This window comes from Pituophis catenifer, unplaced genomic scaffold, assembly GCF_029215685.1.
Source record: "Pituophis catenifer annectens isolate HBS135680 unplaced genomic scaffold, rPitCat1.0.hap2 SCAF_2, whole genome shotgun sequence".
NCBI classification, from domain to species: domain Eukaryota; kingdom Metazoa; phylum Chordata; class Lepidosauria; order Squamata; family Colubridae; genus Pituophis; species Pituophis catenifer.
Window position 1 is genome coordinate 88,512,899 of NW_027256882.1, and position 13,129 is coordinate 88,526,027.

General features: G+C 38.8%; 1 protein-coding gene across 3 annotated transcripts in view; it reads right to left on the reverse strand.

The window, feature by feature from the left end:
• Positions 1-13,129, reverse strand: part of DAG1 (dystroglycan 1) — a 96,848-nt gene that overhangs the window by 35,295 nt on the left and 48,424 nt on the right. For all 3 annotated transcript variants that reach the window (XM_070937123.1, XM_070937121.1, XM_070937122.1), the window contains exon 2: positions 10,394-10,789. In XM_070937123.1, the coding sequence (XP_070793224.1) occupies positions 10,394-10,672 (279 nt within the window). In that variant the 5' untranslated portion in view covers positions 10,673-10,789. The remainder of the gene's footprint in view (positions 1-10,393; positions 10,790-13,129) is intronic.

Consider the following 13,129-nt stretch of genomic DNA (forward strand, 5'->3'; position numbering starts at 1 on the left):
AGGGTTATACCTCAGGGTTTGCTCAGAGGGAAGGCTTGTATATCTCCATTTGACTAAAATAAGAATTTGTTTTTACAGAGTGAGATATGTAGACTGTGGGAGATAAGCATTTCTCAATGTCAGAGAAACAGATGTAGGAGAAGGAGTTCTTCATATTCTGTAAGAAGGGCATGTGTAACATTGTTTCTTGGAAATGCAACTGCATGATAATGTACGTGCAGGAATTATTGGTCTTCAAATCCTGTTCAGACAGAAAAAAGTGCACAATTGAAAATGGATATATAGTGTTGATGAAATTGCAAATATTGTAAAGATAACTTTTGGTAAGAAATGTAGACTATTACCATATCACTGGTGTGGGCGATTGTTGATTTTAGGCAGAATTAAGTTCCATTTGCTGGGATGATAATTATTGCCTAAGAAAGTGTTTTGAATGGATTCCAGTAAGTATTTTCAATTAGAGGTAACTCCCAAACATTCCAATGATTTTCTATGGTCTCTTAAACAAAAACACCCAGATGGTAATGGATATTTATACTTTTGTATTGTTCAGTATATACAAGTAAAAGAATCCTTTTAAAAAAATCAACATTCACTGTTATTACTAGTTGACTCCAATTCTCTTGTCACTTCACTTCTATCTTACCGTATCCTGCAACTTTATGGATAATGAAACAATTTTACAGAAAAAATGGAAAACAGCACCTCATGGTTCTGAGATAAACAGAATAGAAATAGCAATAGCACTTGTTTATATACCGCTTCACAACCCTCTCTAAGCAGTTTACAGAGTTAGCATATTGCCCCCAACAATCTGGGTCCTCATTTTACCGAATGGTAAAATGGAAGGATGGAAGGCTGAGTCAACCTTGAGCCTGGTGAGATTTGAACTGCCAAATTGCAGGCAGCCGGCAGTTAGCAGAAGTAGCCTGTAGTTCTCTCAGAAAGTAGATGTGCCAGTCAAAGTTGATTCCCCTTGAACTTTCTCCAATTTAGTTATAGAAGAATAACACATATATAGCATCTGCATTTTGGAAGTGATCAAAATGTCAAATAAGTCATAAAGGTTTGCAAGTTTTTCAAGGGATGCTACCTCATAATTAAATAACAAATTATCCTCAAAATATGGGATTTAATACAGGCTAACCAACAAACTAATGTGCAGAAATTACTGAGCTAATTTTTATTTTCTTGCTTGCAAAGGGGAATTAATAAATCCAAGAATTTTTAAAATGTTAAGATATCACAAGATTAAAAAACATTAAGCATATTCAGTTCAAAGCAGCTAATAAAAGCTAATCCAACCAAGGTTCATATGGATGCCAAAAATTAGACTAATCAATTAACTAAAGAAAATGGAAAGGTTAGTCCTTGGAACTTAGAAGTAAAGTCTGCTTCAAAAGACAATTTTGTTCCTTTTAGTATTGAAAAGGAATTCAATTTTATGCAATATTTGATGTGTAATAAATGTATTCTTTCACCTTGCCTCTATTATGCTGTACTGTTGTACAAAGCTTTGAACAAGAACTTTATTTTGTTTGAAATTTTGGCATAATGAAGCAAAGCTACAGAACTCATGATACAGAAGATGACTGAGCTTTTTCCTGCCAAGCTTCTTAAGGCTGGGCAGATGCTTTTCAGGGAACACCAAGGGACAAGACTGGGAAGAGTCGTCGCTCCTCACACTAGCTACTTCAAGGAGAATCACTTTGTTTTTAAATTAAATGTTGTATGCTCCCCAGAGTAATTTCTTGTGAAATGGGCAGCCATACAAATATGCTAAATGAGTATCTAAAATCACAAGGTCACATTATTTCACTGAAGGAACCTGACAGGTTCCAGATGGAGTTTGGGCCAATCCCTGAGGTTCTGGCTCACGCCTCGACTGGAGACCTAGTGGCCGCCTGGGATAGGGCGGCCGCTGGAGCTCTGGATCAAGTCGTGCCTTTGCGGCCTCTGACCCGGTGCCGATCTCACCTGGCTCCTTGGTTCACCAAGGAACTAAGGGAGATGAAGCACCGGAAAAGACGCCTAGAGAGTAGTTGGAGGGCCAGTCGTGCTGAATCTGACGGGACACTGGTAAGATCTCATATTAAGAATTACCTAGTGGCGATAAAAGCAGCAAAATGTACTCGTTTTGCTGCTCTTATTGCATCATCAGATAATCGCCCGGCCGCCCTGTTTAGGGTGACCCGCTCCCTGCTCCACCAGAAAGCGTGGGAGGACCCCTTGGAGGGAAGAGCCAAGGATTTTGTTCAGTATCTGCATGACAAAATCACTCAGATTTGGGAAGATCTGGACTCCGACTGGGTAGATCCAGCGGGGATGACGGAGGCAGGTCCTGAGAATGTTATCTGGGATGAGTTTGATCCTGTCACCCCTGAGGACGTGGACAGGATTCTGGGTAGACTAAATGCGACCACATGTTTGTTGGACCTGTGCCCCTTCTGGTTAGTGCTGGCTTCCCGGGAGGTGACACGAGGCTGGCTCCAGGGGATTATAAATGCTTCATTGGGTGAGGGTGTCTTTCCCGCCGCCTTGAAAGAGGCGGTGGTGAGACCTCTCCTCAAGAAGCCTTCCCTGGACCCGGCAGTATTGGCTAACTATCGTCCAGTCTCCAACCTTCGCTTTGTGGCGAAGGTTGTTGAGAGTGTGGTTGCACGACAGCTCCCCCAGTACCTGGATGAAACGACGTATCTAGATCCCTTCCAGTCGGGCTTCAGGCCTGGGTACAGCACGGAAACGGCATTGGTCGCGTTGGTGGATGATCTGTGGAGGATTCGGGATAGGGGGTGCTCCTCTATCCTGGTCCTGTTAGATCTCTCAGCGGCTTTTGATACCATCGACCATGGTATTATGCTGCACCAGTTGGAAGAGTTGGGGGTGGGAGGCACCGTATTACGGTGGTTCTCCTCCTTTCTCTCTGACCGGTCGCAGTCTGTGTTGACAGGGGGGCAGAGGTCGACCCCGAGGCCCCTTATATATGGGGTGCCACAAGGATTGGTCCTCTCGCCCCTTTTGTTCAACATTTATGTAAAGCCGCTGGGCGAGATCATCCGTGGTTTCGGGGTGGAGTACCATCAGTACGCTGACGACACCCAGCTGTACAACTCCACCCCAGACCACCCCAACGATGCCCTTGAAGTAATGTCCCGGTGCGTGGAGGCCGTACGGATCTGGATGGGGAGAAACAAGCTCAGACTCAACCCATCCAAGACCGAGTGGCTGTGGTTTCTGACGTCCCGATATAGTCAGCTGGTGCCATCGCTGACTATTGGGGGCGAATCATTGGCCCCCACGGAAAGGGCTCGCAACTTGGGTGTCCTCCTGGACTCATGGCTGTCTTTAGAAGAGCACTTGACGGCCATGACCGGGAGGATTTTTCATCAGGTTCGCCTGATTCGCCAGTTGCGTCCCTTTCTAGATCGGGACTCCTTACGCATGGTCACTCATGCCCTCGTCACCTCCCGTCTGGACTATTGTAACGCTTTCTACAAGGGGCTCCCCTTGAGGAGCACTCGGAGGCTCCAACTGGCACAGAGTGCGGCTGCGCGGGTGGTGACGGAAGCGATGTGGTGCTCCCATGTAACACCTCTCCTGCGCGAGCTGCACTGGCTCCCGGTGGTCTTCCGAGTGCGCTTCAAGGTTTTGGTTATCACCTTTAGAGGGCTCCATGGCTTAGGACCTGGTTATTTACGGGACTGCCTGCTACCACCAATAGCCTCCCACCAACCAGTACAGTCCCATAGAGAGGGGCTCCTCCGGGTGCCGTCGGCCAAACAATGTCGACTGGCGGCCCCCAGGGGGAGAGCCTTCTCTGTGGGGGCACCTACTATCTGGAACGAGCTCCCCCCGGAGATATGGTGGATCCCGGATCTGCGTACCTTCCATCGCGCGCTCAAGACCTTCCTATTTCATCAAGCCGGCCTGACCTAAGTCTTTCCCCTTTTTAAATGGAAATTTTAAATCTGGTTTTAAATTATTTTAATTTGTTCAGCCAAATTATTTAATTTGTTTTAATCTATTTTAAATTTTGTATTTATGTTTTATTCTATGGCTGTTCACCGCCCTGAGTCCTTCGGGAGTAGGGCGGTATACAAATTCAATAAAATAAATAAATAAATAAATAATAAATAAATAAATAAGTAAATACATAAATAAATAAATAAATACATAAATAAATAAATAAATAAATAAATAAAGTGAATCAGGATGCCTTCATGGCCTGAATCATTTCATCAAAGCAGATCTGTCACTTTGTAAGTATCTATTATGCAGATTATGGATCCTAAATGTTTGATCTCAGGGGCCTTCCTGTTTTAAAATTCCATGACTGCTGCATAAGGCAAGCTGAATAAAATGTAAGACAGTAAATTTGAATAAGAGATTTTATTCCTTTTGAGAAGTGGGTTACCTAGAAATCAGGATGATGTGTGAAGTTGCTTATCTTTTCTTATAAGGTGCTCTCATCTTACACTGAAATTCAGTCAATTCTACAATGAAGCCTCTGAAGTTATTCAAAATTAATACCTCTCCCGCTTGCCTGTAATTTATTCCATACAAAAACTGAGATTCTTAAGAGCATAAATGTAAATAGCTTAAAAAAGGAAAGAGGAAAACCATTTCTTTACATCTTGGAAATCACTTAACAAGTTGCAAGCATATTCTTGCCTGCTAATGGCAATTTTTAATAGTATCTGCAACTAAAAGCCTTAAGCTGTAAGATAACACCCACTGGCTTTTCTATGAACAGCCTGGACATTGCTGGCCAAATAAAAGGGTTCAAATATTTTTATTTGTTGATCAAAATGTAAAGTACAGAAATACAAAGAAAAATGAAAATAATGGGAAAATAATGGAGGAAAGGGGGAAGAGAGAAAAGTGAAGGGAAAAGGGGAAAAAGAAAAAGCATTGACTTCTGACTCCTTTTTGTGGAGTAGAATAAGGTAAAACCTAAATCTTTTACTTTTATATGATAATATATATTAGCCATTTCGAAAACAAATTATCTAATCAGCAAAACCCAAAATCAAAGTTTCATTTTTAAAACAAGCACAAAGCACAAAGTTGAAAAGAGGTTTCCAAGGAAAACAAAATTGTGTTCTTTTCTTTAATCAAAGTCAATTTAGTCATCTCTGCTAACTCCATCAACTTTTGCAGCCATTCGTCCATTGTGGGGATCGAAGTGTCCTTCCATTGTTATGCATAAAGTATTTTTGCTGCCACCAACATATATAACATCGAAACTGCTGGCCAAATAAAAGGACAATGAAACAACTTCCACACACAAATTGAAAATGAAGTTCCAGTAGCAGTATTTCAGATTGTATTTTGAGATACAAAATAATGAAAATTGAGCGAGTGAAATCTCTTGCTAAGAGTTTTTGTTGAGGCATAAGACAGTTGACTAGGATGGCAAGAAGCATTTATTCAATACAATAAAATCACCATCACTTCTGAATTTTTAGAAGCATTTATACAATACAATAAAATCACCATCACTTCTGAATTTTTTCAGTGTAGTAATTGTGTAGCCAGTTATGTTTTATATTTTTAATAAACTTTCAAGTTGACAAATTCATATTTTGTGTATAAGCCTCACAATTGTAATGCAAGCAGTCACTCTAAAAAGGACTCTTACTTTTTATTGCCAGAATAATGAGTAGCTCTTTGTTGGGGGTGGGGGTGGGGGTAGATACAAGGAAAGAGGAGAAAGGGCAAGAAAGAGATGAAATGTCAGAGTGGGAACTACTTTAGTTATTTATGGACTGGGAAGCCATTTGTATCTCATAAATGATTCCAAGTTTATCTTTCTATAAAGGTGACCTTTCAGTTATGGGTGCAAATTAACTTTTTGTCTGACAGTCCAGAAAGAAAATAAAAGAAACACAGGAAGGTCAGTTATGCCAGCATTTTTTCCCACTAGAAGAAAAGTCAATCATCACCATCACAGCAACTTCTCTCATTGGAGAATTATACTATAAAGTTAGGCCTGAAAAGCTGCCTCACTTTTGCCATGCACAAGTATGTAACTTTAGATCATTTTCCTCGATAACTTAATGAATGTAAAATGTTTTTGACTCATTTGTTTAATTGGGTTCTCCTAATCTAGTTTTAAGACTAGATCCTAATGAGAATAGACCATATTATAGATCATGTTTCTGCAGAAATATTTAAAATTAGAAAGGGTTTGCAAACTTTTAAGTTTCATGTACTGCTGAATGTGGGTCATCTGTAGGTATGTGATGCGGAATCATCAGTATGCTGATGATATCCAGTTGCACATCTCCTCCTTCGACTGACCGAGTGATGATGTCAGGGGACTTTCCCAGTGTCTGGAGGCTGTGATGGGGGAGAAAAAGCTTTGGCTCAACCCTGGTAAGATGGAGTTTTAAAGCCCCTAGTTCAGGGGATTTTACCCCTTTAACTCTGATGGGAGTACATTTTCCTTGTCAGAAATTGGTGTGCAATTTAGGGGTCCTCTCAGTCCCTGCTCAATGAGCAAGTGGTAGCCGTGGCGAGGGGGAGGGAAAGGGAGGCACAATTGCACAGGTTTCTCTTGTACACTAACTATGCCCATGCCTGAACCAAGAGGCCTTGCTCTAGTAAATCATGCCTTACCCATCCCCTAATTAGATTATTGTAATGTGTTCTGTATGGGACTGCAGATGGTCCAGAATATAGCAGTGCAGGCAGTTTTTAGTATTTCTCATTACATCCATGTAACACTGCTGCTTCATGAGCTACACTGGCTCCTTGTAGGCTTCTGGGTACAGTTCAATAGGTGCTGGTTATTACCTATAAAGCTTCTATGGCCTGGGCCCAGACTATTTGCAGGACCATCTTTCTCTTATTGCTTCTGCCCATCTTACCAGATCTATGCACCAGGTCTCTTCTCTTAAACAATGTCAACATGTTGGATCCCAGAGTTACGTCTTCTCAGTGGCAGCATCTGCCATGAGGCAAAGCATCTCTCCGAAACAGAAAAAATAATCTTTAGGAAGAGAGGTGCATTCTGACTTGCAAGATTCTGTTATAGCACTAATAGCACTTAGACATATATACTGCTTCACAGTGCTTTACAACCCTCTCTAAGTCGTTTACAGAGTCAGTATATTGCCCCCAACAACCTGGGTCCTCATTTTACCGACCTCGAAAGGATGGAAGGCTGAGTCAAACTTGAGCCTGGTGAGATTTGAACTGCCAAATTGCAGGCAGCCAGCAGTCAGCAGCAGTAGCCTGCAGTACAGCAATCTAACCACTGTGCCCCCATGGCTCACCACGGTTATTATATCCTTATAGAAATGGAAGTATTAGGAAACTGGAAGCGTCACGGCGATACTGGCTGGGAAATAGTGAAGCTCCGACAAGCTTCGCCGAAACCCAGCCAAACAAACTGCTGTCGGGGGAGGGGGGTCTTCAGACCAGAACTGTCTTGGAGGGATGGGGGAGTGAGAGAGGCACCTTGGGAGACCAAGAGGAACAGGCAAGTTCCTCGGAAGGTCTGAGGTAGCTATTTGACCTGGCAGTGGGGGAGGCAGCCATTACGACCGTTACAAGCTGGGGCAACCGGACTAAGATTTGAGCAGGAGCAGAGATTGAACAGAGTATTGTTACCGGATGAGTGATTGGCCAACTCACAGGTAAGAAGAATTTTTTTTTAAAGCTGGAAAGAAGTCCCAACGAGTAATTAGTAGCTAATTGGCCCTCGGGAATTCAAGTGGAGAAAAAAAAAAGATGAACTTTAAAACTAAACCTCTAAAAAGAACCTTCCACCTGGATTTAAAACTGGACTTGGAAGAAATTAAAAATAAGATAAGAAAAAGAAAACAGAGAAGTATTCTTTAAACAAGAAAAGGATTTAATTTGGAGAAGAGGAAGTAATTATTTTTGTGGATTTACAATGGATACTTTGTTGTCAGGAGATTTGTGAATTGGAGAGAGACATCTACTGGTGAAAAGAAAGCATCACATTAAGTTTATGTAGACCACTGTAAGAAAATACTGGAGGAGTGTTTATTTAAACAGCTGGAGCACAATTTCAAAAGAAGTGGAAAGAACAAAGATTGGAACTGGAATGGTTCAAAAGAATATTTGAATTGGACACTATTTGGAAAGAAAAAAGAAAAAAAGAGACATTATAAGGACTTGAATTTGAACTATATGCAAACGAAAATAATAAGTTTAAAAATCTTTGCCCTTTAAATTGATAACATGGAGAACTGGGAGGATGTGAGTATGAGGAAGAGAAATGTTTCAAAAGATATGAGAAATGTTTAAAGGAAATAAAGAAGCGGAGGGTTGGTTAGAATGCAAAAAAAAAATAAAAAAGGAAAGACAAAAAATATGAATGAGAAGCAAAAGAAGCAAGAAGACAATATTGAAAAGGAAATAATTGAAAATAAAGATATAGATGATTAGGCTGGGATTGACAGTGATAGAATAAAAATGGATAAGGGGGATTATCTCTCAAAAAAGAAGAGGAGAGAAGGAAGTGGAGAAATATTGAGAGGGAAAATTAAAAGAGTAAAAATTAGAGAAAGGGGGCAGAAAGGGAGATATAAGAAAAAGAAAAAGAAGAAGATAAGAGAATGGGAGAAAGGGAGGAAAATATCAAGAAAGGGAATTGTGGAGAGATTAAAAGAAAATGGTTAAGGGGAGAGCAGAAAGGAAATTAAAATATTAGTATGCTGATTTAAGAGAAGAATATTAGTAGTAGAAATTGTATGTAAAAAGTAATTTAGAAGAAATATATAGATTATTGTAAAAGGGATATAAGTAAGGATGAAATGAAATGTGGGTAAGCAGCCAAAAAGAAGAAATATGCGGTTTAATGTAAAATAGATCAGTAGATGCAATGTGAAAGACAGAATGGGTTATATGTTTTGCTATTTGAAGATGTATAGATTGGAGAGAAATAATAGTGGATGGTAAAGAAGTTATGTCTTAAACATGGAGAACAACAAAGGAATTAATTGAAATTACGGTGAAAAATTGAAATGTAAAATTGAACAAAATTAAAACGTCAGTAAATGATGTAAGTAAGAATGAAATGAAATATAAGTAAGAAGTAAAATAGAAGAAATATATTGTTAAAGATAAAATAGACTAAGGGTTGGAAGCTAACTTAGCAAAGGCTTTAAGGTAAAAGGAATAAGTTGAAAAACATTGTTAATAATTAAAAAGATGAGGGGAATTTTGAGAAATATATTTAATAAATGGAGGAAAAGTCGGGGTTGCCTGGACACCATAGTGGAAAATAGTAAATGGAAAATGAATACAGCAATAAAGAGAGATGAAAGAAGAAGTAGAGGGATGGAAGGAAGGGAGGAGGAGAGAGGAATGGAAGGAAGGGAGGGAGGGGAAATAAGAGTAGGAGAGAAGGTTAGATAGGGAGAAAGAGAGGAGGGGGGAGAAGGAAGGGGAAGTAGTGAAGGAGTAGGAGAGGAGGAAAGAAGAAAGTAGGAAGGATAAAAGAAGGGAGGGAGATGGAAGAGAATGAGAAGAAAAATTGCTGTACAATAAAAAAGATGAAATGGAAGAAAGGCAACCCCGAACATGTGTAAATGTACTAGGTTAAAGAATGAATTCTTTAAAAACAAGAGAATAAATATGAGTAAAAATAGATAAATTAGAATTTGAGGGCTAATGAAGATGTTGTTTATATAAACAAGCATAGAAATATTAAGATATGATCAAAAAACATGGAAAAAGAAGATTTTGGCAGAAATTGTAACTAAGTAAAATGTATTTGGATACGATAAGTTATATAAGATATGATATGGCCAATACTCTGTTCATAAAATATACGGGTGATGTGGGGGGAAAAAATCAATAAAACTTGATTCAAAAAAGAAAAGAAAAAAAGAAATGGAAGTATTAGCATGCATGACTTTGGTTGCCTAAGGTCATCTACCTTGAAGGGCTGACTTCAGTCTGGCACATCTCAGTGCACTTTCCCCCTTCCGCCTTTTATTTTTGTGAGAACTAAGAAGGGTCTGTCCGAGATCCTTTTTCAGGTTACAGTTCTGGCCTAGACTTGGATATATTTTATCTGATTGCTGCCATGGTTATGGCTGTTCCTTCTGCTCCTCAAAGTTATTCCTTCTACCCATTACACAAATACATAGACATAGATGGTGGTTAAGATGACCCCAACCCTATTAGCCTTTCATAAAGCATTGAAGACCTGGGTGTTTCCGTAGATATTTGGATCAGAGGTGAAGTGAGCTCTGCTTCTGTTAATAGTTATTAGTTTCTTATTGGGAGTGGAGCGAGGCATATCTTTTGGTCAGTTTGCATGTTTTTATCCAGAGTCACTTGTGTGAGATAGGAGACTACATAAGGGTTATAAATAAATAAAATAAAATAAAATATCAATTTAAATTCTCACCTGGATAATCTCTCCATTTGAAGCTATAAGTTCTGTAGGGATGGTGACTCTGAAGGTGCGACCTACCACAGCAGAGCTGTCTGGAATTCCCACCACTGCTGGTGCACTCTCACGGAGGTCCGAAAGCACCAAATGCATGGAGGCTTCTAACTGATGTTCCCAGTCCCGTACAACTTCTGAGGTTTCACTGGGCCAATGGCACTTAGCTGAAGTAATCATTGTCAGAACCAGCAAAGTCCTCCCCAATACTGGGGGTAGTTGTACAAATCCAGGATTCATTTTAATTATATGCACCAATTATACTAGCCACAAAATAAGGCTCAGAGCCAACAATCTATATAAAATTGCTTAATCAAAAGGTCTTCACACCAGATTCATTGTAGTCAATCTTGATGCCTGAAAGAAGAACATACACAACGGTGATCAGAAAGTGAAGAAAATTCATTAAATTTTAATGAACATTAAATGTTCTTTGATTCATTTTATTAGCTAATTAGTACATGAAATCTTTCAAGAATTGAAGCTAAGCAGCCTGCCTTAGGTCCTTGCTTTTCAAATTTTACAAGTGTGTTTCAGCACAGATGGATGCCGGCCAATGTAGGACCCAACAGATTTTTCCCACATGTACTCTCTTATTCAACTAGTATCCTGCTCTTAAAGGAGCTATCAGAGATTTTTATTTACATTTTTAATCAGGCTCATGCCACCTTAGTTTTAGCAATTTCAGTATTAGAAGTTCCCAAGATATTTACTGTTTCCTCCCTCCATGAGTAATTTTAATGAATCATAATAATCTAAATAAAAGAAAATATGAATTGAGGAATTATCATGGAATCAGATGACCTTTCAAGAAAACAAAAGTGCACTTGTGCAAGAATTTTACAGTTTAGTTATCAGACTAAAAGATCATTTGTAGTGAATGACAGAATTATTCCCACTATTTTGAGCTTTTTCCACACTACACTTTCAAACCATCAAATCATAACTTGGACAGCCTTTCTATATGATCTTTTTTCCTTTGGGAACAAAGTTCTATGTAAGACACTCTGTAATCCTTAATCCACTATGCCATATTGCAAAAAATGTATGTGTTTATTTTGACAAATACGTATATAGCAAGATCCCTCTGAAAATCTAGACTTCCTATTTCAATTATGAAAAAGTTTGCCCACATCCACACATAATGAACTTTCCACACAGGGAGTGAAAGCAACACTCCTGAAACACAACCCTCAAATTCTCACTCTGCACTACTACAGTCATAAACTACAACAAAACCATAAATCACTATTAAGTAACCTCTGGCAGGGAAGTATTCTAAAACTGGCTATCCTCCCACTTTCCTTTTGGTACTGCAATAATTCCAAATAAGTATTGGTTTTTAAAATATACAGGTTAAACAAGAGTTAGTAGATAGTTACATTTCATTATATCCAAAATGTAGAGTGTTAACAGTGATAATACATAGCTATGCAGTATTTGGTATACTATTTGTGGTATATTTATATTGATATTGTTTCCGGATTGCTTATTTGTACCCTATGACTATCATTAAGTGTTGCACCTTATGATTCTTGATGAACCTATCTTTTATTTTATGTACAGAGAGATATGCTCCAAGACAAATTCCTTGTGGTCCAATCACACTTGGCCAATAAAAAATTCTCATTCTAATTCTAATTTTAATTCTATTTTTAATCTATTTTTTAAAAAACTCATGTAAAATATAATGTTCAGAACAATTCACATATGTAAATTATAAATTAGATTAATATTTGCATTGATGAGTCATTAAAAATCCAAATTTTCAACACCAATAAACAATTTATTTCTTGAAATTTTTGGCTCACATTCAGTTTTCAGTTAATCTTTATTCCAAAATCTTTTTCATAAGCATTATCAGGTGAGGTATCTTCATCCAATACTCGTGCATTTGATTCCTCTTTCCTCATTCTGTTTTGTCTTTACACTTGTCCCTGTTAAATTTCATTCTGTTTTCTCAGTCCAATTAAATGTTATTTTTATCTTTTAGACAATTAGCTATCTTACCCAATGTTGTATTATCTGCAGACTTGGCAACTATTCTTTCTGCCACCTCATTGAAGTCATTCAGGTTCTAAACCTTGTGGCACCTCAATCAATAAACTTGGAAAGAAACAACTGATGTGTATTTTGGTCCACATCCAAAAGCAACTGATCATCTACAGATATGATTTCTCCCTCTTTCTTCACTCAAGTCATTACTGAAAATATTGAAGAACAATGGCCTTCGAGGTAATACAGACAAGAGGCACAACAAAGAGTACCAGTTCTATCTTTATTGTAAGATTACATTAACTGGTCTTGCAAGACTGAAAATATTTCTCCCTTCCTTTTCTTTTGTTCTCCAGAAAACTAGGGAGTGTCCCTTCCTGTGCCTCCTCCTTCTGTGGGCCGAGGTAATTTTTACACTCCAGTTTTTCAGTCTACAACTCTCCCTCCTGTCTTTTAAGGTTATTCTCACATACCATTACACCACAACTGATACCCAATTTGATACTTCCCTATTTCAGAAACCACCAATAAGCAACCTTGGAGTATGATTTCCAAGCTAGCTATAATATTCACTTAATTACATGCCATCTAGCTCACATTTAACTACTAGTTAACCAACTTGTCATAGAGTATTTATAGGGATTAGCTGCACTCAGAAGTACTCTGATTACCTGTACACATTTTACTGTGTAGGCTGTCTAC